This window comes from Pristis pectinata, chromosome 14, assembly GCF_009764475.1.
Source record: "Pristis pectinata isolate sPriPec2 chromosome 14, sPriPec2.1.pri, whole genome shotgun sequence".
Classification (NCBI taxonomy): Eukaryota; Metazoa; Chordata; class Chondrichthyes; order Rhinopristiformes; family Pristidae; genus Pristis; species Pristis pectinata.
The window spans coordinates 35,951,543-35,977,535 of NC_067418.1; the positions used below are offsets into that span (position 1 = coordinate 35,951,543).

Consider the following 25,993-nt stretch of genomic DNA (forward strand, 5'->3'; position numbering starts at 1 on the left):
GTACAGGAAGGCGAAAGTAGTGCCTTTCTTTATGAGAACCATGACAAAATTTTGGATGTTAGGCAGATGGATTATTTATCTTATAGTAGATTATGCACATAATGCATCATTAAAAGGCCAACATTTACCAATAGTTGTTTCTTCAATGATGTTCAGTCATTTCAAACACTGCCAGGGATAAATGATTTACTTGGAGCACATGGAATTACAATTGATATTTTCTGTCAGGTTTGATTCTAAATTAACATTGGATAATGTGGGAGGGAGGATAAACACAACTTCCCCCTTTGTCCACTCTAAAGGTTTGAAAGATTCGAATCGATCCAGGGCAAATTCCACGAGTCCCACAGGCCATTCAATTTTTAGAAAAATCATAAGGAAACCCTAAAACTATCCTCACCCAGCACTGACATATCCCCTTGGTGATCATCAGCTAGGGCTTCAAGTGTTGGCTAAGCTCAGTATAGAAGGAGAATTGAATTTTGGACCATCTGTCCTGTACATCCAAGTTCTTTGTTGCTAGTGTATTTACCAAGGTAAGAAGTTTGGAAATCTCTATCAAACTATAGCATTGACCCTAATTACATTCAAGTCAGACAGGCTGGGCAGGATCACAGTACTTGGATGCCCAACAACAAGCTCCTGAAACAGACACTATTCTGTGCTCTATCACTGGCAGGTTTCACCAAGTGAACAGAGGAAAAGACTCAAGGACATACTTAAAGCCCACTTGAAGAAATACAACACCCCCACTGCCTCCTGGGAATCTCTGGCCCATGAACGTTAGAGCAGGTAAATCCAGGTAAGGTTTTCCTTAGAATTATTCTGCCTATTAGAGTTGCTGGGATGGCAGTTAGGGCAGCAGCATGCTCCACCTGGAAGATGTGGGAGATCGGGGAGACTGCCAGTGTTCCTGATGACTTCGCCTGTAGGAAGTGCGCCCAGCTGCAGATCCTAGCTGATCACATTAAGGAACTAGAGCTGGAGTTGAATGTACTTTGGATCGTCCGAGATGCTGAGAGCATCATAGACAAGAGCTTTAGTGAGGTGGTCACACCTAAGGAGCAGGCTGCAATTAGTTGGGTGACCACTAGGAGAGGTAAGGGGAAGAGACAGACAATGCAGGGTCCCCCTGTGGCCATTCCCCTCAGCAACAAGTATGCCCCTTTGGATACTGCTGGGGGAGACAACCTTTCTGGGCACAGCAGCAGTAGCCAGGTTGGTGGCACTGAGACTGGCTGAGGCTCAGTGAGTAAGGGAGAAGTCAGGCGGGGTGGTAGTGATAGGAGACTCGATAGGGACAGACAGGAGATTCTGTGGCCGCAAAGAGACATCAGGATGGTGTGTTGCCTCCCGCATGCCAGGGTCAGGGATGTCTCGGAGTGTCTGCAAAACATTCTCAAGGGGGAGGGTGAACAGCCAGAGGTCGTGGTGCATCTTGATACCAATGGCATAGGTAGAAAGAGGGATGAGGTCCTGCGCAGTGAATATAGGGAGTTAGGAGAGAACCTACAAAGCAGGACCTCAAGGGTAGTAATCTCTAGATTACTCCCAGTGCCGCTTGGTAGCCAGGGTAGATATAGAAAGATAGCTCAGATGAATGTGTGGCTGAAGAGCTGGTGCGGTGGGCAGGGATTCACGTTGTTGGATCATTGGGATCTCTTCTGGGGTAGGGTGACTGTACAAAAGAGACTGGTTGCACCTGAACTGGAGGGGGACCAATATCCTGGCTGGGAGATTTGCTGGTGCTACTCGGGAGGGTTTAAACTAGAGTGGCAGAGGGTGGGGCCCTGAGCAGTAGAGTGGCTGATGAGAAATCAGGGGATAATACTGTAGCCAATGAGAGCAAGTTTAGACAGGAGCACAGTAAAAGAAGAGTAAAGACCATTGGTTTAAACTGCATTTATTTCAATGCAAGAGGCTTGACAGGTAAGGTGGAGCAACTCAGGGCATGGATTGGCTCTGGGGACTGGGACATCATAGCCATAACAGAAACATGGCTGAGGGAAGGGCAGGACTGACAGCTCAAAGTTTCAGGATACAGGTGCTACTGGCATGACAGAGGTACAGGTAAGAGAGGAGGGAGAGTAGCCTTCTTGATGAAAGAGGACATAACAACGGTCCTTACAGAAAATATTCTTTGGGGATCATCCAGTGAGGCCATATGGGTAGAACTTAGAAATAGAAAGAGGATGGTCACGTTGATGGGATTGTATTATAGGACCCCAATAGTCAGCGGGAATTGGAGGAGCAGGTATGTAGAGAGATTGCAGCTAGTTGCAAACATAATAGGGTAGTATTAATGGGAGATTTTAACTTCCCTAATATTGACTGGACCAACCATAGTGTAAAAGGCTTGAACGGAGTAGAATTTGTGAAATGTGTCCAAGAAAGCTTCCTTGATCAATATATAGAGGGACCTACTGGAGAGGGTGCAACACTGGACCTCCTCCTGGGGAATAAGGTCGGCCAAGTGGTGTAAGTGTCTGTCCGTGAGCACTTTGGGTCCAGTGACCATAATTCTATTAGTTTTAAAATAGTTATGGAGAAGGACATAGTTGGTTAACAGGTTAAGGTCCTGAACTGGGGCAGAGCAAATTTTGGGGGAAATGAGTGGTGTTGTCTTGGACCACATATGAATTAGCAGATTGGCAAATGGCTTTCAATCCATATAAATGTGAGTTATTGCATTTTGGGAGATCAAACCAGGGTAGGACCTTTACAGTGAATGGTAGGGCCCTGGGGGGGGGGGGGGGGGTGCTATGGAACAGAGGTATTTTGGAGTGCAGGTACATAGTTTGCTGAAAGCAGTGTCACAGGTAGATAGGGTGGTGAAGGTGGCATTTGGCATGGTGGTCTTCATCAGTCAGGGCACTGAGCATAGGAGTTGGGAAGTTACGATGCAGTTGTACAAGATGTTGGTGAGGCCGCACTTGGAGTATTGTGTACAGTTTTGGTCACCATATTATAGAAAACTGTTATTAAACTAGAAAGAGTGCTGAAAAATTTACCAGGATGTTGCCTGGACTTGGCGGCCTGAGTTACAAGGAGAGGTTGCGTAGACTAGGACTTTATTCCCTGGAACATAGGAGATTGACGGGTGACCTCAGAGGTGTACAAGATCATGAAGGGCGTAGATAGGGTGAAAGCATGTAGTCTTTTTCCCAGGGAGGGGTTGCTAAAAACAAGAGGACATAGGTTTAAGATCAGAAGTGAGAGATTTAAAAGAGACATCATGGGCAGCTTCTTCACACAAAGGGTGGTGCGTATTTGGAATGAGCTGCTAGAAATAGTGGTTGAGGCGGGCACATTAGTAACATTTAAAAGCCATCTAGATTAGTATATGGGTACAAGGGGTTTAGAGGGCTATGGGCCAAATGCAGGCAGATGGGACTAGCTCACCGGGCAACAACTGGCATGGACGAGTTGCACTGAAGGACCTGTTTCCATACTTACGACTCTATGAAGGAGGAGTATTCGGAATATTTGTGAATACCTTGAGGTCATGCATCAGGTAGCTCTTATGAGGAGGGGGAGGAGGAGAAGGAGTGCATCACTTTACAAAGTGCCCAGCCTCCTGCCGCATCACACACCTCCTGCCCCACCTGTGGCAGAATCTACACTTCCCATATTGGCCTCATCATCCACTTCAAAACCCACAAACCAGAATGGAAGAAAGTCACCCTCAATCCTGAGGGACTGCCTAAGAAGAAAACGATATTCATGAAAAGCTATTTCATAGAATGTTTTATTTAGCTTTTGTTACAAATGCAGAGAGCAAATAGTAACAAAGCATTAGCTCACTGTATAAAGACACATGGCTCTTTAACCCCATTCCCTTTCCAAGTAAATTTGCCAAACACTTTATTTTTTGAAGAGATTGTCTATAAAGGTGGTTCAGACAGACAGGGTGTTGCATTTGTGATCTAAAAGAGTGATTGTTGTTTCTAAGCATTCACTGAGTCCCAAGAGAAAGTACAGTTTGTTGTGTTTGGATATGGTCTGTGAATCAGACTTGTAGTGCTATAGGTACTATGTAAGATTATCTCCAGCAGACACCAGGAGCTTCAAACATGGGTGTATGCTTTATTGCAGACTAACAACAACCAACACATCACCTTACATCACAGATAATGACATCATTACATCACTCGCACAAGTGCCTTGCTTACATATCCAGCCCTGGGAACAAATAAAAATCACCCGAATCTCTGAAACAAGGCATTGCATGCTGTGATCAATTAGAAAGGCCACCCTGAATATTAACTAAAATGAAGGAAAACCTCTGATAAATCTTACATCTGCAAAGATTTAACCTGTTGTACTTGTGTGTGTTATAACTGAAGTGAATATTCAATGACAAAAAATGCTTGTTTAAATGACAGAGCAATATTTGAAGACTGTTAATTTCAAGTGTCCCCAAGTGTAAGAGGATTTATTATATTTCAGTTAAATATATTACTAGAAAAGAATAGGTATTTGTTAAAATTGCTCAATGGGTTATAATTTTTTTTAAAAGTAAAGAAACCTTAAGGCCAATTCTTTAGGGCCAATGTAAGTCAGCTATGAAACTAAGGCAAGAGCTTATACAAGCATAGATGCACCAGAGCCTATGATGATCAATTTGTAAAGGAACCACCTAACTTGACATTGACCCATACACATCGTGCCATTAGGTCGCTGGTTGGACTTACATTTCAGTGGAGTCTTCCTTGCTGATGTACTCCTCCAGAATACTTGTATCAATGTTGGACGTATCAAGAGCTCCATTGATTTCATGTCCTTAAAAAGAAAAGAAATATCATTGTTATTGAAAAGGGATAATGTGGGTTACCAGAGAAGAGAATAGACTCTTATTGATCATGAACAATGTCTATCTCAGGTCTAAGGCTTGCATTTTATTTCTGAAATACCCAGCTGTAACTACTGATAACTTTTTGTATTATCTGAAATAATGTCTACAGGAAAGAGAAAAAAGTTATTTTGCTTAAGTAATTAAGTAATGAGAATTTTATCTACTTGTTCCGGAGAGGATTTGAAACTAGGTTCTAAAAGAAGAAGAATGATGATTTTAACAATAAGAATTCAAGGAATGAGTGGTCCATTCAACACATTAAGCATGGAAGTCGTCAGTTATTTAAAGCTTCTACAAATGCATATGTTGGCTCCAAAGTAAATTCAACCTTTCTAACTTTATGCCCTCCATCATTTATCAATGATTGGTTGCCCTCTTTAGCATCATACTTTCCACAACTCCAGAGTTATCAAGTTTCAGGCACCACTCAATCACCTATCTCTGTGCCCTGCATCGAAACTAATGACAGCTCCTTTAGAGCTTCAAAAAGCTGAACAGTCTTAATCATAGCAACATAAAATTCTGAATATGGGCCAATTGCCAGTAAAAATTGGTATTTATGTCAAAAGTACAGTGCGAGGCACATATGGCTTCTTACAAATTTAGCTTTATCTAATATTCAATCGCATTGGGAGGAACTAAAATAAATTAAGTTATATGTTGTAACAGTTTATTGATGAGACAAAGTATCTTTTCCAAGGGGCCTCACATGTCAACACTTTAAAATGAAAATTTTATGTAGTCTTTTGGATTCAATAATGTTCCATTTTTCATCTCAATTCAATATTAGTTTATCCTGCATTAGCTGCAGGCATCTCATGTGTGCAGATAAGTGATCAGACTTCTTAAATCTTCAAAAAGTCAAGTTCATTATACTTCTAATTTAATTCATACATCAGAACCATCAATGCTTTATATAGACAGTTAACACTGAACATTTAGCAGAGTTAATTTCCCCACACTCCTTTTAATTCAGTCCAAAAAGGTCATAATAAAGGAGATGGATAAAAGACAAATGGTGGGAGACTCAATCAAAATCTTTCTCTCTCCTGTTACCATGCAACTACTAAAATGGATTGGATTAGTGAGAAATCTCTGAACAGGGCAGGATATCATTTGACAAGATTAGTTTAGCATGAATGAGTAAGTAGGAGAGAATCTGGTACAATATGGGAATCCAAGAGACTGGGTATATAATGGGTGTGCCGACAAGATAGTGACCAACAAATATCACAGCATTCAACAAATTAAGTAAGGAAATTAACCACACTATCAGAAAGGCAGCATTATAGCTTTCCAAAAAGTTACTATTTGTTGTCTTTGCCACTCTATTTATTTCTGTAGATTATTATTCCAATAAAAAAACAACTGTCTGCAATGTACTGTTACTTTTGAAAAAGCTTTCTCCACTTTCAAACCCCACAAAAACCCCGATTCTGCCACTTGGACCTTGGTAATGATGGAAGGTTTCTGGCATGTGTCTTTTTTTAAAAAACAGTAACTCACTGATCTAAGTGATTGCCTGTTTCTGACACATTGGAAATGTTTAATCTAGTAGCATACAGACATACTGGGTAATTGTGGCTCATAGAAAGACTTCCGGAAACTGAATGTGACATTTTTTTCCATCAAACATACAAATAAATACATGAATATCAAAAAAAACTAATGCTAAAAATAGAGTAAAAATAGAAAATGCTGGAAATACTCAGCAGGTCGCCATACCTGTGGAGTTAAAAACAAGAGTTAATATTTCAGGTCGAAGACCCTTCATCAGAATAAGTGCACCAAGGGTACGAAAGACATGAACATGAATACCAATCTTTTTAACTCCTTTAAACTACTGTAGTTTTCCATTACCCCAGGACATGACAAAGTCCCAGTGAAGGGGCTGCCTTAACGGAATTTCTTCTCTCCCAATTCCTCATTTTTGGACATTGGCCTACCCCACATCATTCCCCTAGACACAGGGACCTGTAGTTTATAGAGGCACACTTCCCCTTTCTCCTGCAATGGACACTGTTTCAGTTAATAATAGCACTCACTGTCCCCATTTCCTTCAATCCCACAGGGACACCCTTTACCATACCTTGTGAAGGTGTTCCCTATTCCTTGATGCTTTGCTTCCCCCCACCCAATACACAATAACATTTTCCCCACCAAAACTACCTCATTCACAAGAACACTTTTAACAGCTATATAAAAGTTTTATTGATGCAAATGGCACAAGGTCAATCCACAACAATGCAAGCACAAGCACAGTGAAGTTACACCAGGATTGCTTCACTGTTTGAACGTGAAGGTGTGAGAGGTGGGAATTGCTTCTCTCAGCGTTGTGAAATCTTTCAAATTTTCTACCCAATTTAGAGAGCAATTGGGCTTGCAGGTAGTATTCAAAGCTGAGACAGACAGATGATTGTACTACAGAGGAATTAATAGTTGTGGGGATCATGTGAGGAAAATGGGGTTGAGGTTAGCGATCAGATTTTCCATGATCTAATAAAAAGGCACCGATTGGCCATAACACCACATATATCTAATGTGTTTGATTCCACCACTTCAACAAAGGAGTACTGTGGACATGACAATGTCAAAAGGTTTGCTATGACTGAAAATTCATCAGAAAGCCTTGCATCAAAACAGTTCACAAAAAAAGCTCACTTTAAGCTCCAGATTTCTGCGCAATAGATCAATATGATGTTCTGTACCCTCAAAGTACATCAACCACAACTTACCTTTTATATAGCACTGTAAATGTAGGAAAATTCCCCAAGAACCTTCAGAGGAAAATAAATAAAAACAGACACCAAGCTCTAAAAGATTTTAGGACAGCAAACTTTGCCTTAAGGAATAGTTGGGTAAGGAACAGGAGGATAGGCAATGCACATGAAAGTATATCCAACAGGGAGAAATTTAGAGACTTATTTTCCTCTTCCGTTGTTTCTTCCCATTTACTCCCTCACCTTCCCTTTGCTATCATATTCTCAAGTTATGACCAACACGTAATGAATTTGGAAATGGTCAGTGTGCAGGATTGAGCAATGGCACTGAGTGTTTGATACTGCAGGCTATCTCATGAACTCACAACCCACTGGAGGAAGTAGAAAGATCGAAAACCAGAAGATCAAGAGATGATTCTTTCTGAACATTTGCTAAGGTGTTAATTGAGCAGAATATCCTCCTGACGCAAAACATCCAGATTAGAGAGAGTTTCTTTTTCCCCTTATCGCTATATACATTTGTAGCTATTACAATGGATAATCAATTATTTAATCTCACAAGTCAAATGGCAAAATGCCACAAGAATAAGAGATCCATGAAGGTCGTCTGCTAAGAATGACAAAACACACTTATTTTTGTTCTACTATATAATGCGGCTTAAATAAAATACAAATAACACCAATAAAGATCAAGGTGAAATTACTGTGCATATAAATAAAATGAATGCAAGGGTGCATTCATTTGTGCCATGCTTTACTCTAGTTTTTAAGGAACTTTCAGCAGGAATGCAGCAACAGAAGCAACACAGTCTTCAACCAGAGAGGACAGATTTTGGGAAAGAATGTGTTCCAGGTCTTCATTGGCACCTTTTGATGGATGACACCAGGTGTCATTAATAGTGTCCAAGAACAGGGCAAAGCTACTCACTTATTTAGCTGCAACCTTCGATTTAGACCACAGAAGGAGAAAGAAGGTAACTTTATTAAATGAAAGTAACCAAAAAGGGGATAATCTACAATGGAAAATAACTAATATTATCACTTAATATTATTGTCACATGAACAACAGGAAATAATAAATACAAACTTTGTGGCAAATAATCATAAAAGTAATTACTTATGTTCCAGTCAGTTCAATCTACCTGCTCTGCTCAAGATAAGTTAATTATGAATTGTTTTAACTGTCTCCCATAGCATTGGCGATAGTAAGATTGAAGACCTAATGCTTTACAGCAGTTTGTATTTTATTGCAATGCACAATTTTGCTACTATGGGTTGTTGTGTCAGACCTGACCTGGTCCTCAGGTCAATTAGTGAGCAAAATATTCACGTAGATGGGGGCTCATAAAATTCTAGCTCAAGATTAAACAGAACAAATATAAACTTGTCCTGTCATCTTCATACCCTAAATTTTGAATTATGAAGAATTACTAAATGCGTGACTTTTTTTTAAGTACCAGCACATTTTCCATGGCATTACTCATGATGAGTCAGAGGATATGCTTTATTATCCCATAAAATATTAATATAGAATCAGGGCCAATAAGTTAAGATTATTAAAGCAAAATTGTATTTTTAAGGACAGTATATTTTAAGGATAGTGTTTATATTTTGGAGTTCATTTTTCTTTTGAAAATTTTCAATGTAAACCCTGGCAGCTGAGTCACTTGTTTAGCAACAAACAATCTGCTGGATGAACTCAGCGGGTTGAGCAGCATCTGTGGGAGGAAAGGAATTGTCAAGGTTTTGGGTTGAAACCCTGCATAAGGACTGAACCCTGCACCCAGCATCTGCAGTCTCTTGTGCCTCCTGGGTCATATTTTTATGTGGTATTTATTACAAGAACTATGTACAGTATCTCAAGATGTAGTTGCATAGGGATGAATAGCTATCACAATTTAAAGCAAAACATTTTTCAAGCTCCTGGAAGTGAACATCACCCATAGCCCGTCCTGGTCCAACCACGTAGACACCACGGCCAAGAAAGCTTACCAGTGCCTCTACTTCCTCAGGAGGCTAAAGAAATTTGACATGTCCCCTTTGACACTCACCAATTTTTATCGATGCACCACAGAAAGCATCCTATCTGAATGTATCACGACTTGGAATGGCAACTGCTCTGCCCGTGACCACAAGAAACTGCAGAGAATTGTGGACACAGCTCAGCACATCACGGAAACCAGCCTCCCCTCCATGGACTCTGTCTATACTTCTCACTGCCTCAGTAAAGCAGCCAGCATAATCAAAGACCCCACCCACCTGGCACATTCTCTCTTCTCTCCTCTGCCATCAGGCAGGAGATACAAAATCCTGAAAGCAAGTACCACCAGCCTCAAGGACGGCTTCTATCCCGCTGTTATAAGACTACTAAATGGTTCCTTAGTACAATAAGCTGGACTCTTGACCTCACAACCTACCTTGTTATGACCTTGCACCTTATTGTCTACCTGCACTGCTCTTTCTCTGTAGCTGTAACACTTTATTCTGAATTCTGTATAGTTTTACCTTGTACTACCTTGATGCACTGTAATGAATTGATCTGTATGAACAGTATGCAAGACAAGATTTTCACTGTACCTCGGTACAAGTGACAATAATAAACCAATTCCAATACAACTACCTGTCCTATTATTCCCAGTAAATGTTAACCCAGTTAATATCCAATTCTAAAATAACGTCTTAAACATACAATAAAAATGATCAGATTTCAAAGTGGAATTCTCAATTTGGCCACCGAGGTACATCCTTCAATAGCTCCATTAAAGTTTTACTCAAGGCTTCAGTCTAATTCAATAGCAGGGGATTCAAGTAGCTATTTTAATTTTACAAGTTTTCAGTCTGGGAATGTGTTGTTTGCAGAATTCCCCAGGATGCAACCTGTAACAACAAGAGTTCAAGGATGTGCCCCTTTATCCTCTTGGATTTAATAGTTTATTTACTCTTTTGTCAAAAGCAAGATATGAGATTGAATTATAAACTTAATTTCAGGTAGATGGTATTTCTTAAAAAAAAACTCTTTCCTGTTTTGAACTATTCAAAATGTGAGACAGACCAGGCAAAGAAACACCTGTTGTCAGAGGATTTTTGCCGATATTAAAGAGATTGCCCATAATTCTGATTAATATTTCCCTTGTGAACTATTTCTTACTTTAAAATAATCTCAAGAAATTAAAACAGCGCACCTAGTTTTTATTACCAATTATTTATTTGCATAGGAAATTTATGTTCATAAAATCTGTGTAAATTAATTTATTTACTAATGGCAAGCTACATTTGCTGCTTTTTTCCCCCCCGACGAAAGTCAATAACAGGTATTGGAAGAATGTGCATCTCAGGTCCATACAGAAAATTGGTATTGGCATTGGTTTGTTATTGTCACGTACACCGAGATACAGTGAAAAGCTTTTGGTTTTCATGCCATCCAGACAGATCATGCCATACATAATTACATCGAGGTATTAAAAAGAAAAACAGAATGCAGAATATAGTATTGCAGTTACAAAGAAAATGCAGTGCAGGTAGACAAATAAATTGCAAGGGCTACAATGAAGTAGATTGTGAGATCAAGAGTTCAAAAGTTCATCTTTTAGCATATGAGAGGTCTGTTCAAAAGCCTGATAACAGCAGGATGGAAGCTGTCCTTGAGTCTGGTGGTACATGCTCTCAAGCTTTTTTATCTTTTGCCCGACAGGAGAGGGGAGAAGAGAAAATGACCAGGGTGGGAGGGGCCCTTACGTTAGCTGCTTTCCCAAGGCAGCATGAAGTATAGATAGAGTCAATGGAGGGGAGGCTGGTTTGCATGATGGACTGGGCTGAGTTCACAACTCTGTGCTTTCTTGCAGTCTTGGGCAGAGCAGTTGCCATACCAAGCTGTGAGGCATCCAGATAGGATGCTTTCTATGATGCATCTTTAAAAATTGTTAAGAATCATAGAGGACATGCCAAATTTCCTTATCCTTCTGAAGAAGCAGAGGCTTGGTGTGCTTTCTTGGCCTTAGCGACCACTTGCTTGTATACTGCTTAGGAATGAACAGTAATCTGGGAAAGTGTCCCAGAGTCAACAAGAAAATGTTTTCTTGTCTGGGACAAGAAAATGTTGACTCTGGTTCTCTCTCAAAGGTGCCTGATCCCAGCAGCAATCAATTGTGCCAAACTGAGGCCTCCCTGGTGCTTCGATACTCAGTCCTTGGTCCTGCTGTATCCAAAGATGCCTTCCGTCCTAAGTATTCTGGAGAACCGGCCTCCTCCACAGTGCTTTCAATCTTGCTGGCCATCTCTACAACTACTGGCAGCGCTCACATATACCAAGACATTTAATATACTACTACTGTGTGAGCTGCCATTCAGTACTACCAGCCCCCAGGGCCACTCCAGGTGCTAACTGGCAAATTACCAACATATTAACATGTCCTTCTGTAACAGTTCATGAGGTAGGAAGAGACGATCAAAACTCATCTTTCACCCCTTTCCACTCAATGTGATGGGTGTAGAAGAAAAACATTTTTCCACAGAAGAAAAATCTCTCTTGCAGCTACCCTCTGAATTAGCAAAGGAAGTGTAGTAAAGGGAGATGTGCAGAAGGTCCTGGAAATTGGAGTGGATGTTGAAAACAAGTCAAAAATTGCCTTCAGTTACAACAATAATCATTAATAGCAGTTCTATTAGAAGAATGCAATATCTTAAATCACTGAGGATCAATTATTCTCATTCCTGGTTTGGGTTTTTGCTTGGAAGCACCTTGCAGCAGAAAACCTTGCTTCATATCACTTTTTAATTCAATAACGTTGAATTAATAAATGCACACCATTGTATGCCTTAGATATAGTATTTCAATAAATGGTGTTGATGGATAATGCACAAAATATTTAATCATACCTCTTAAATATTATTGAAATTATAATTAAACCTTGACAGATTCAAACCAGTAAAACACAGATTTAGGATTGATGTCAGGCAAATGTTTTTACACAAAATATATTAGTACTTGGAAGAAATTTGCTTTAGATGGAGGGGAAAATCCTAGAATAATTCTGGTTTAAAAACCTTCTCAACTGAATCCATCATAAAGTTAAGAAGGATTCTAGAGCACAGGACTAGCCGAGAAGAATAGCAGTGGGCACTTAACACAAAGCATGAGCTATAGAACTTGTGAAGCAAAAGGAAAACATTAGGTGGCTTGAGGTTGTACACTTCTATGATCACAGTAAAATGGGTTTAGTGCAGGAGACAATGTAGTCAGTCTTAAGAGCAACATAATAATGACAGTTGAGGAAGAATATGTGGCACTGATTATGTGAAGAGTATAGCATTCTTAAGGAGCAATGAAATTGAAATAAGAAAGGTTTGAATATGGAGAGGTTCGAAACCAGGGGTGAGAGAGGGATTATTTATTCAGAAAGAAACTTTTCCTTGTACCATGTCGGGAATGAGCAATGGCCTGGGAAAATATTTATCTTTCAAAGGAATTATCCATCTAGTTATCATCCAGTTTGAATAACATCCATCTGTGAGCAATACTCGGTCCTCAAATTGATCATTAGTCTGTAAGAGGCTCCCCTGGTTAATGTACTCTTGTAATCCATTTAAGTTATAGTTATCAATACTTCTCATGCAAAGCAGGGCAACTTCATCGTTGTGTAAAAAGGTGCCAGTGTGAGTAATGACCTGTTGACCTAAATGATTACATCGCAGCTATCAAGAATAGAACCCACCTTGAAGCAACTCTTAGCACAGCATCAAAACCTGTCCCTTATATTCTTAATAAACTGCTGTTAGTACTCCAGTTTTGCCCGTTAATGCTGAAATCTGACTCTTGGTCACACTTACAAACATTTTCTATATGGTTAAGACCTTTGTATATACTGTACATACTTAAAGGATCAGGAGAGGAAACCGAAAGAAAGAAAAAAATAATCTTACAGCAAAATACGTTTTCTTTGCCTGCAGGCATGGTGCTTAAGTGGCAATACAGTGAGCCTAATCTATGGTTACTGATAAAGGTCACAACATCTGGCAGTCTGTCTGAGGTCCAGCCAGAATTCCCTTGGAGCTCTCACTACTGTTAGTAAACATCATGGTGCAGGGTTACAAATTCTTGGCTTTAATAGCAAAGGCAGAATTCTCCTCTGCACTATTGTCCCCAGTAGCACTGAGGTCAATTTTAGTTGTGAATTGTTACACTTGGCTAGTGGTTTCCTGAATTTAGGACCATCCAGGCATCAGGTTGTACATTTACTGGAGTGAACTTATGATGGATTGCCAACTTTTACCAATATGGTTCATTGTTTTTTCAGAGGATCTGAGAAAATCATCCCTTCACTGTTGTTACTTAAAATCCTAGGAAGTGGGCTAGACAGTGAACTTAGACACAAAGCATCAACTACTATAGGCATGAGTTAGCTGATTTTCAAATAGGCGATCATGATGGTACAATCAAGCTCCAAGTCCTTGATCTAAGAAGAGGGAATTAAAAGTTTCCTGCACTGACTTATAACTAGTGGGTTACTTCTCATGTTAAACCTATTCTGGGTATTTTATCAGGATGTTCATAGTAATATTCCATGACCTGACTCATATTGCAACTGCGAACTTCTTGCTGATTATAACACAAAGAAATAATATAACTTTTTGTTCAGTGCACTCCAGTCAGATATAAAAGAAATCCACAAAGTCTCTGCATTATCAATAGAAAATGATTCCATCATGACACAAAATGTTGGAATAGTGAAAATACAGCAGCTGTATCTTCCTACTCCAATATATGTCAATTCCCAACCTCCATGGCATGCTAACACAATGTTTAAAAGAAAGGTTTCACCTCCAAGTGTGGACTGTATAGAAACACTGACAGTTGGATATAACCTTGATCTTTCATTCGGGCAGCAAGATCTATGGGGGCCTAGGAGAAAACCATTGATCTGCATTTTTAAAATTACATTGGAGGATATTTTCATTTTATAATGTGGGAATAAGCAAGATAATCCACTTTGCAAGGAAGAATGAAAAATAATTTAACAGAGTGAGACTTCAGAATGCTGCAGTATAAAAAGGGTCTGAGGATCCAAGTACATGATATACAACTAATTGGCATGCAGGTCTGCAAGTAATCAAGAAGGCCAATGGAATATTGGCTTTATTGCAAGGGGTATGGGTTATAAAAATAGAGAAGTTTTGATGCAATTCTACAGGGCATTGGTGAGACTGCCCCTGGATTACTGAGTACACTTTTGGTGACCATATTTAAGGATAGAGATAAAAATGCAGAAAACGCAGGGAAAATAGGTCATTTGGCTCCTCAAACCTGTCCCACCATTCACTATGATCATGGCTGATCTACCCCAGACCTCAACTCTTCCTCTGTGCTCAATTTCCATTGCCCTCAATCCCCAATCTTTCAAAAATGTATCTATCTCCAGATACATTTGCACAACTCTGGGACAGAAAATTCCAGAGATACACCATCCTCTGCTAAACAAAATTTCTACATTCCTCAGTTTTAAATGACTGCCCCCTTATCTTGAAGCTATGTCCCCTTGTTCCCACTAATGAAAATATCTTGATATCTACCCTGCCATGCCCCCTCATATGTTTCAATAAGATCATCCTTCATTCTTCTAAACCATAAATAATACAGACCCAACCCATTTAGCCTTGGATGAGGAGGTTCTTTAGGTTGATTCCTGAAATGAAGGGTTTGATGCATAAAGAAAAGTTGAGCAGCTTGGACCTTTATGCATTGGAATATACAAGAATGAGATGTTATATAATTGATACATAAAAGATTCTGAGGGGGATTTTCTCACCACAGTATTGTACCATAGTAGTGCACTGCTGCAAAAAGTTTCCTGTTGGAGTGGAATTCCTCTACAGGGCAAATGGGAAATTATTCAACCCACATCGGCTTCACTCCATGACCAAGGTCACCCTAACCTTAATAGGCAGATAATGTTTGGGTGTTTGCCAATTATGAGGCCAAGCTCCATGGCAGCATCGACTCGTGTCTGAAGTGTGTGGGAGAATGGCCCTTACACATAACATCTGCGCAACCTGCTCCTGTTGCACAACTTTGTCCCCCAATAATAAAGAGCCATGACAAGATTCTAGAAAACACTAATCACTTTCTATAGCACATCAACTATCAGCGAAAGCAGACACCGATGATGAAATTCACTGTCCATTCCAGTAAACCAGACACTCTCTGGCCATTTGAGAAAAAGAATGTTCTAAAATCAATCCTTAAACCCATCACAAAGCTTGTTGTCTACTGGGTACAGGTGATCCCTGCCCTCTGTATGCTTTTGAGACATGGACTACCTACAGCAGACACTAAGTACCACCACCACCACCACCTTCATTATATCCTCCGTCCACTAACAGGATAACCAAAGTAACATCACTGTCCTCTCTCAAGCCAACATTCTCAATTATACTCAGAAGGATCTGAAGGGCAGGTTATGCCATTTCCATGCTCAATACCAGTCACCCAAACAGGGGCTCTGTTCTGAGCTCCGCCACATCAAGAGATTACCAGATCGATGAGGAAATGATTCTATGATGTTCTCAAAGCTTTCTTAGAATGCTGTAAATTTTCGATGGCCTTGTTGGGATCTTTGGTCCATGACCACTCAATATATGGAAAGAGCAAAGCAAGAACAGCAGAAGGGGCATACCTCACCCCTTACTACTCATCTTTCTGCCTTGTCAAGAACTTCCTGCTCCACTTGTTGCAGTATCAGCAGAACCCATGTGGGCCTCATCAAACAATTCAGAACTAAAGTGAATGCAAGTTAGTCTTAACCCCAAAGAACTGCCCAAGAAGAATAAGCAACTTGGATATGTTACACTCAATCTCTTCATTAGATATTATCTCTACACCTACAAAATAATTCAAAACATTGAAATCTACAATGCTTCAGTTATTTACAGATATACTTTGATGATGTCTCCTCATTCGTGTTGTCGTCAATGGCCAGATGAACTATCTCCTCCCAGACTTTCTGCAACACAAGATAAGCAAGTGTCATCTTTTGGATTCTCAACTGCTGGAGTTAATATCCAATGTTCCCATATCAGGAAGACTATGGTTTTAGATGGATTAAAAATCTAACTAGACTGTCTCAACAACCACTCCCATGTCTGGTTCAGCACAATTACAACCAGAGAAAAGTTACCTATGACTCCACTCCCATAAAGCTAGCTACCTCTGAAAGTGCCTTAGTCACAGGATCAGTGAAGAATCCCTAACTTTCTAGAGTGACATTTTCCATTCGTGATGTGGGAGGAGAGTAACCTATAGAAGAGGGTAGAATAAAAACATTAAAATCAAAAGTGCAAACATTTGAAATCGAAAATAAAAGCAGAAAATGCTAAAAACACTCAGGCAGCATCTGTGGAGAAAGGAATTGAGTTAATATTTCAGGTCAATGACCGTTCATCTAAATTGCTAATGTTGTTCATTAGTACAAGTCAGGGTAGAAAGTTGGTATTCTCTATTTTGACTCTGAATGTACCGTGATTATTGATAAAAATTTAATTTCTCAATGCCTTCTCACTTGCTGTGGAACTGTTGCACCTAAGTAAAGGTTGCTGGGCATTTTTCAGTTAGCAATTTATAGTTCTTTTTCTATCTGTTTTAATGACTCATTGTAATCCAAGACTGAACAAAGGAATAACTCTTTAGGTTATGCAAGATTCTACTTGATAGCTCAGTAATTCAAATGTTGGTTTGAGCTGAATTAGCTGATTGCGACTGGGGTGAAGGATGAGACTGCAGTTTATTTCACATTCACTCATAGAGGAGCTATACCAGGAACCCCAGCTGAAAACACCATGTAAAATCAAGATTAGACTGGGAAAGAATATATTCCCAGTACTCTAAATCTAACTCACCCTGTAAGGCTATTGGAGCTCCATAGCTGAAATAAGTGAGGGCAGATGGTAACGCCAGCAAAATGGTTAGTTATGGTAAAAGAAATCAGAGAAATTAATAGTGTTTGAGGTAATTGCAGAGACACTGCAATGAAGAAAGCCAGGGTCACCAATTCCCATTTGCTATTTTCCCATTGTTTCCCAAGTGTGCAGCATGGAGCTGCAGGCCAACATCTGCAGGACAAACAGTGCTCAGAGAGCAGTCACAAGATGCTCCCACTTCTGAGTAAGACTTCAGCTGTTAAAATGTTTCTCCTTGGCAGACAATTCTTGTGGCAAGTCTAAAATCACGGATTATTAGAATAAAACAACAGAGAAATTATCTGGAAGAAAGTCTACCTAATATTATCTGTTTACCTGGGGTATAGTTAACAAGAATCTTACCAAAGTGGACTAAAGATTTAGTTCACCCACTGGCCGATAACTCCCATATGGATGCAGGCAACATCAACATTGACATACTTTAAAAGCATGCAAAGGTTATTCTATCATTGTTCAACCCAGCAAGATCTGTCACAACATCAATCAACAGTCAGGTTGGTGGCAGCTTGATCATGTCAGACAACTGCTTAAAAGTGGGCAATGCTCCAAGGGAGTGCATCTGAAAATCAATGAATTGTGCCACAGAGTTGAAGGCAATGTCCACTCTAATTCTCCCCCTTGGTCATTTCCCCAAGGTCATACATCAAGAGTAGTCTTTTCCCTTTACAGGAAAATCCTATAAGCATAGATAGTGACTTGGTGTCAAGAGTGTGAATTACATTTCTTCTGTTCTTATTTCTTATGGTCCTGTATTCTTAAAACTAGCTAACATAGAATATAGCAAGAGATTTCACCTTGTACACAGAACAAAAAGAGGAGCTTGAAAATATTGATGGTTTGTAGAAACATTATTTCAGTTAGTCACAGATAAACCTATTCAAAAGCTCCCAGAGGAAATAGAAGAACTAAGTTGTATTGACTAATGCAAGTTAAACTTATTTCAAAAATAATAACTTGCTATGCAATATATGAGACAGCAGTTCATGCCCAATGGAAATACATTAGCGGCTACCAAAGCTTTCCATGAACAGATGTTTGCTTTTCCCATGTCTGGGTCTGTTGTAAACTATTTGATGATGACAGCTTTCCATAAATAAGTCAATAATGCCACTGTTATTGTACAGTTCAGAATTATATGATATTTATAGCTCTGAAGTCAACTACTTTGCCACCAAAGATAAGATCTTTATTAGTCACATGTACATCGAAACACACAGTGAAATAAATCTTTTGCATAGTGATTTTGGGGGGCAGCCCGCAAGTGTCGCCACGCTTCCAGCGCCAACATAGAATGCCCATAACTTCCTAACCTGTACGTCTTTGGAATGTGGGAGGAAACCGGAGCACCTGGAGGAAACCCACACAGACATGGGGAGAACGTACAAACTCCTTACAGACAGCGGCCGGATTTGAACCCGGGTCTAGTAGACTACTTGTGGCCTATGTCAGTATTTTCCACATAGGCCTACCACAACCACATGTTACCTAACCTTATCTGAAAATTAATTCATTATTTTTACCCTCATGTATTTATCTAGCTGCTCCTTAAATGCATCCCCTCAGCAATGTAATTGGCTAATAGATCCACATTCCAACCACTGTCTAGATAAAGTTTCCCCTGAATTCCTAACTGGATATGTTAGAGACTATCTTACATGGGCCACAGAGAAATATTTTATCTGCATGTATTAAACCTCGATAATTTTAAAGCCTCTGTTAGCTATCTCTTGCTCATATTTTCATTTAGCAAATTTACACTTAGCACTATCTTAGAAAATATTATTATAGAACAGAGAACGATTCTACTGTGTTTATGTGTAGTCTAGAGAAGACTACAAAAAAAATGGATGGAATTAAGGATTGTTCGGCAGAAGCCCAGTATTTCCATTCGCCAGTACAGCAGATCAAGGATTTATGCTGGGATTTTATGGATCTGTGTCTTGCTAGGTAGTGTCTTTGTTCAGCAGACCAGCACAGGAGCCTAACTGCGTCTGACTTAATGAACCATTAATATTATTTGGATGGAACTTATTCGTAGATCCAGGGAGATCCAATTTCACAGAGCTCAAGATGGTGCCACTTTTAAGTCCCTTCTAAACTATGGGTTTTACAGTCTGAAATGTTTAATGCAAAGAGGAAAAAGAGATGATGAAAGGGAAAATAACAGTAAGTGTGGAGAGTGTTATTAACAAGATTTGTTCTGAGGAGATAAATATCTGGCTCCCGAAACTGCACAACTGTTCCAGCAGAATCCTGCTGTAAGTTACATTTTCCCAGGAACTCCTTGTCTCTCTTTGACTTCTCATTCACCGAAGTAGGAGTACACCTGTGTGTGTGCTGTGTGTACCTGTGTGCATGTACCTATTAACAGCAGGAGACAGGGACCGACCCAAAACATGAATAGATGAATAGAAGCAGCATTTATATTGATACTGATAAAGAGATGAGTGTTTCACACAACAACCAAGTAGTCAAAAGGAGGTGAGAGAAAATAAATGAAAGCAAATATGTGAAGTGAATAAATGACTTAAAATAACAATTTTAACTACTCCCTTATAAGATGGGATGAAGAGCCACTGAAGGGCATACAGGGAATGGAAAAGTAAAAAAAAATTCCTGCAGATCCTGTAATCTGAAATAAAACAGAAAATGCTGGAGATACTCAGCAGGTCAGGTAGCATCTGTGGAGAGAGAAACAGAGTTAGTGTTTCAGGTGGATAACCTTTTCTTTAAGCTGATTATGGATAGACCTGAACCGTTAACATTGTTTCCCTCTTCGTGGATGCTGTCAACCTGTTGAATATTTCCAGCATTTTCTGCATTTTATAGAGGAAATGGGAGTTTTTGCAATCTGTACAAGACTTTATCCAGTACATGAAGAAACCTTAGGTGGAGGAGTCACTGCTGGTCTAGAAAAGGTAGGAAGTGCAGACAATAGCAATTACCACATAATGCGGCTCAAGATAAAGATTGGGAAGGACATAAGTAAGATAAGAACAAATTATTACGGGGGGAGAAAGCTGAAAGTATCATTGAAGATAAAAAGAAAGTGTGAGTGGAAAACATTTAAAATGGTGACCAATGGACCAAGAGAAAAATATCTCAACATAAAGCAAGAACAAACTAGCGAGTAATAACACACCCTTGATGAATAAAGAAATAAGTACAAAGATGAAATTAAAAGAACGTATGTACTTTGTAAAGAGAGAAAACAGTGATGAATGGAAATGGACAACATTTATGAGAGAAGTGTAAAATCAATTAGAAAGGAAAAGTGAAACCACAAAACAATATTATCAAGTAATATAAAAAGTGCAAAGTATTTGTCACACAGATAAATAACAGAAGAAAAATCTGCAGATGGATGAGTTCATCAAGAAATCTACAGCTGATAACTGCAACATGGCAGAGATATTAATTATCCTATCAGTTATTATTAGGCATGATAGCATGTTAAAAGAGATTAATAAAGATTAATTTAAAAGAGAAAGGGGAAATAAAACATTTAAAAAATGTTATAATAAAAAAAATCAGAGATAATAGATGATCCTGGAATGCATCAGTATATTTTAAAAAGTAGCATAAGGGAAAGCAGTGGGAGTGCAATGTATAAACAATTTGTGCCAGGGAACTGGTGAGCAGTTAGTGTGATTCCTATTTAAAAGGAGAATATAAACAAAATACAGGAAATATTCACTAATTATACTAATATCAGTGGTGGGGATCATGATAGAATACGTACACAATTACACAATAGTGAAATATCAAGAAAATGAAAGGATAACAATGGATAGTCAGTGTGGATTTTGTAAGGGTAGGTCATGTCTGCCCAAACATTTTGCCTCAACTGGAATAATTAGAAACCCAGCCCCTTTGCTGATTGAACCAGAAGGAACACCTCTTCTTCACCAGACTGACAATGTTTGAATACATAATCCAACAACTCCACCCAATACATAAGTACTCCTTCCACCATCTACCCTCAAATACAATTGGTTGTACTACGACAATGTCAGTTATGCGACTTTGCACCAGTTGCATTAATCTCTTCCCTGCCATTAGAAATGGCACTTTTTACTTGTGACACTGGTACCACACTAATCCAATCCCACTGGACTACACACCACTATAATAGCAAACCTGCATTTTGCAAATTGTATTCAATTCTTTTCCTTTTCCGGCTGGACCTGAATCCCTTTACATTCCAGATGCCTGACACTTGTGGAATTAAAAGTCAGTGATTGTGGGAATTAAGTGCTGGATCATTTTTCCTGGGCCAAGTGCCCTGGAACATAAGAATTGTGATATATAAGCACTAGGGAACAAAGGTTAGAAAGTGTTTTGCAGATTCCCCAGTTACCATGAAATGGATTTTCTGATTTGAGTTCCGCAGGCTGTCTGTGGCTTTGCCTCTGGCCCACTTTCAACAAGCACAGTTGTCTTTAAATAAAGAAATTGCTGTGATATTTGTCAGTTTTCAAAAATAAAAATAACAACAATTGCTGCTGGGACAGATACGAGCTATGCACCTGATGCATTTCCTCATACTAAATTATCAGCCTGGATTTTAAACCAAGCCAGCTGGTGAGATTCTGATTGTTCTGATTTTATGAACCATTGCATTCACTGGTTAAAGGAACAAAATGTATCTGTCCAAGTGACTGAAGCAGACAGACAACCAGAATTTTTGTATTCTTCTTCTCTACTTCACATGTACTTTTACATCAACAAACACAGTTGTGGGAAGACATGCCATCAAATAAGCAACATTTAACACTCCCCACTTGCAGTGATATATTTATACGATGTAGAATACTACTAATATTATTCTTTAATATTTAATCGTCCCTCACCAAGGCACTAACAATTTTTTAAAACACCCGGCATCAACTGAGACTTAATCTGTTTTCTCCATCCCTGCTCTAAGTACTAATTCTTCCTGGGCCACTCATGCAGATATTTAAATGACATCCTTGTATGTGGACTTGAGGAGACTTGATTTTGTCTTAACCTATATAACACTATAACAGGGTGGGAAGGAATGAGGATTGATTCATCTGTGGGTAGCCAGAGAAATTAGTTAGTATTAAGTTAAATGAAGAGGCTTATAAACTTACCAGAAATAACATGCCTGAAGATTGCTGAACAATGAAATGCTCCCAGAGGGCCAAGAAATTGATAAAGAAAGGCAAGATAGAATTTAAGTGTAGTTTGGTAAGAAACACAAAAACTTAACCGTAAGAGTCTTTTTTGGTACATAACAAGGAACAGATTGTCAGGGAAAATATGAGTGTATTACAGACAGAGAAGGGAGAACTTATAACGGGGAAAAAGGCAATGGCAGAGGAGCAAAACAATTACTTTGTATCTGCCTTCAAAGAAGGAGGCACACAAAACCTGCCAGACATATTAGAGAATCAAAGGTCCAGTGAAAATGAGGAAGTGAAGGAACTAGATCAAAAAATTTTATGAGAGAAGTTGGTGAGCTTGAAAGCTGATAAGTCCCAAGGAAGAGGAGCTTGGTTCTCAGCAGGAGATCTTACCACCCAGACCTTTTGAGAAGTGACTCTCCTGCCTGGATCTCAGAGTAGAACTGTGTGTGAGACATTTGGACTAGTGGGATTTCTTCACTGAAATCTACCAACTATTGCAGGCACAATTCCAAACTCAAATCAGGGCAGGGACCACATTGCCAGTGATTATCAAGGTAACCACTGCACTTTTAAGCCTTCAGCTGTTTCCTTCCTTAAGAAGATGGTAATATTTGCAACTTGAGCAACAAACAATCTACAAGGGAATTGTCGTTAATTCTTTTCACCCCACAGATCTGCTCGACCAGCTGAGTTTCTCTAGCGGATTGTTTGTTGCTCCAGATTCAAGCATCGGCAGTTTCTTGTGTCTCCAATTTTTGCAGCTTTTCAGTTTGCCACCCATCTTTGTGCCAGATGGCCATTGGTGCTCATTATTTAAAAAAGCCATTTTATTCACTCTTACCAGCAACCAGCAATAGAAAGAGGGCATGGCTTTGCTCAGACTGCAGGCTTTCCCATGGTGAAGAAAGGCAGAGGCAGGAGGGTGAAGCAGGGGAGAAAAGGGAGCAGTAAACCAAACCAGAGTACTCCACATTCTTGGCTAGCTGTGCCCGGAGAACTTGTCAGAGTTCATTCCAGTAACTGCAACCCCAATTCCCAGCTCAGCAACTGTTCCCCACCCTATCACTGACCTTCATAGAATCTGCTGATTAAAATACAAAAATAAAAAAGAACCCCAAAATAAATGTTCAGAATCAAATTTAGAAAGAATTTATGCCACATTCCAAATAAAAGACAAATAATCACCCTTGTGCATTCACTTAGTGCTCGTTCTCTGTGTACCTTTGGCTATCCTGGTGCTCCTACAGTGGCTACAACAAAACTGGTGAAAGGCTAATGGCTTTCAGTAGGATACATCAGATAAGTTTATAAGATTAATAATCATCTCTTGGCCAAGACTCAACATTAAAAAACACTGTGAAATAGAGACAGAAAACCCTTAGTTGAATTAAGAGGGTATGGCTGACTTGTAAGCAGCAGTAAAGTTAACAAGCACCTTAATAGTAATGGAGTGCATCATCTCAACATAAGTGCCAGTGGTCTGGGCAGGCAGGTTGAGAAGCAATAGCAAGGGCAAGGAAACAGATGCTATCCTGCTGTGAAAAAAATGCCAGATTTGTATTCCATAGAGCGACAGCCTCTGTCCCAGGGTTGGCCTCAGCAATTCCAATAATCTGTTAAATGGCAGATTGCTATAGTGCTGTGAAACCGTGCAAGCTTATTTGCAAAGCATAATTCACAATCATGAAAGGTGAAGTCCAGGTTTGTTTGACAGTACTCAAAAGTTGAATGGCTGGCACTTGCAGTGTAATGGAAGCTATCACACTGGCTGTTGGACCATGGTGGGTCAAAACTGAGGTGGCAGAGACAAGAATGAATGAGCTGCAAACACTGCGTGAAGGACAGTGCTATGTCAGTGCTACTTTCTTCTGAATTCTAGACACTAAACACAACGTTCTAGTTATTTTCCTAATGAACCAAGTATTTCATCATGCTCTTCAGCTTTCATTTTTAGGCTGCACCATCGAGGTCCTAATTTGGCTCCTGTGGAGCAGAGCCTATGGGCAATTGATACTACCTCCCTCAACTATAAGCCATTCCTGCCCATTGTGTACAGATCCTGCCACTGTGCTCTCCTTTAAATTACATGTATCTGAGCTGGTGACTGTAAATGTGAAATCAACTTGCACTCTGACTACAGTGCAAGTATGAGAGGAGGGATCAAGTGTGGCGATATGATAAATTTCCACAGTTAGTAGCCTGCTGCTAACAATGGCCTCAGTAATGGGTGTCCCAATATGGACCAGGATCTTCTCCTCCAAGGGGGAAAGGACATGCAGGAGCACCTAATTCCTTCTGGTTAATTGCTGCAATGTGCAGTCGTGCATCATCTTATCCTGCAAGGCAGACGGAAGTATATCAACAAATGTCTTGAAATCTGTTTGAGTGTTATGCCTGTTTAATAGCTGACACTGTATGCAAGCTATGAGATCTTGATGTGAATTGTGTAGAAATGTTACAAATGTGAAAATGAAATAAAATGTCTTAATGTTAGGCATGTGTTCTTGTTGACAGGGATAGTGATAGATGTGAAATGAATTAAATATACGTACATATGCTGTGGCAATAGGATATGGCATTTGAAGGTGCTAATGCTGAACTTGACCAGTAGTTCAATGTCACTGAACTTCTTGCAGCATTACATCATGTCCTTGGGACATGACTTCTGGCAATGATCTCGACTGCCATTGCCTCCTGAGCATAAACCTGGAGAGGAATCTGTAGATACAAGATATTTCTCTTCTTTTCCACCTTTCAGCCAAGGCCTCCAGTGTTCAGTCAAATAATTTGGAGTCTTCTCCTATACTGCGTCACTCTTTACTCTTTTCCAGGTTAGCTTCAGTTGTCGTACACATATTGGCACCTGATTCAGCCACAAACCATGAGCCCTTTGAGAGTTAGAGACTAATTTTAAGGTGAGTTTTAAGTTTTAACTGGTGCTTGCTACTTGTAATATTGGCCTCTTGCTGAAGCTTCCAGCCAATGAACAGTGTGATTAATGTCAGCTAAACATTGGATTCATTATAATTAGCAGCAGCACAAAGTTGGCTTTCTGCCTAAATTCCACAGATTGTTGATCATGCAGTACAATCAATGTGACAATTTTTGGTGGCTAATAAATTTAGTTTCTCACTTTGTTAAAAATTGTGTGACTCACTCATTCCTTTTTACTATGTGATAGCTGGCCCACGTGCACAATATAAACTGAGCAAAGGATAGCAAATCCCTCCAATCTGCTACTCCATATAGTGTGTGTGTGTGTGTGTGTGTGTGTGTGTGTGTGTGTGTGTGTGTGT

At 39.6% G+C, this 25,993-nt stretch overlaps 1 protein-coding gene across 8 annotated transcripts in view; it reads right to left on the minus strand.

The window, feature by feature from the left end:
* myrf (myelin regulatory factor) overlaps positions 1–25,993 on the minus strand; it is a 181,210-nt gene that overhangs the window by 90,192 nt on the left and 65,025 nt on the right. For 7 of the 8 annotated variants that reach the window (XM_052029422.1, XM_052029425.1, XM_052029428.1 and 4 more), the window contains one exon: positions 4,695–4,782. The exons of the other annotated variant lie outside the window; for it this stretch is intronic. In XM_052029422.1, the coding sequence (XP_051885382.1) occupies positions 4,695–4,782 (88 nt within the window). The remainder of the gene's footprint in view (positions 1–4,694; positions 4,783–25,993) is intronic. 8 annotated transcript variants of the gene reach the window in all.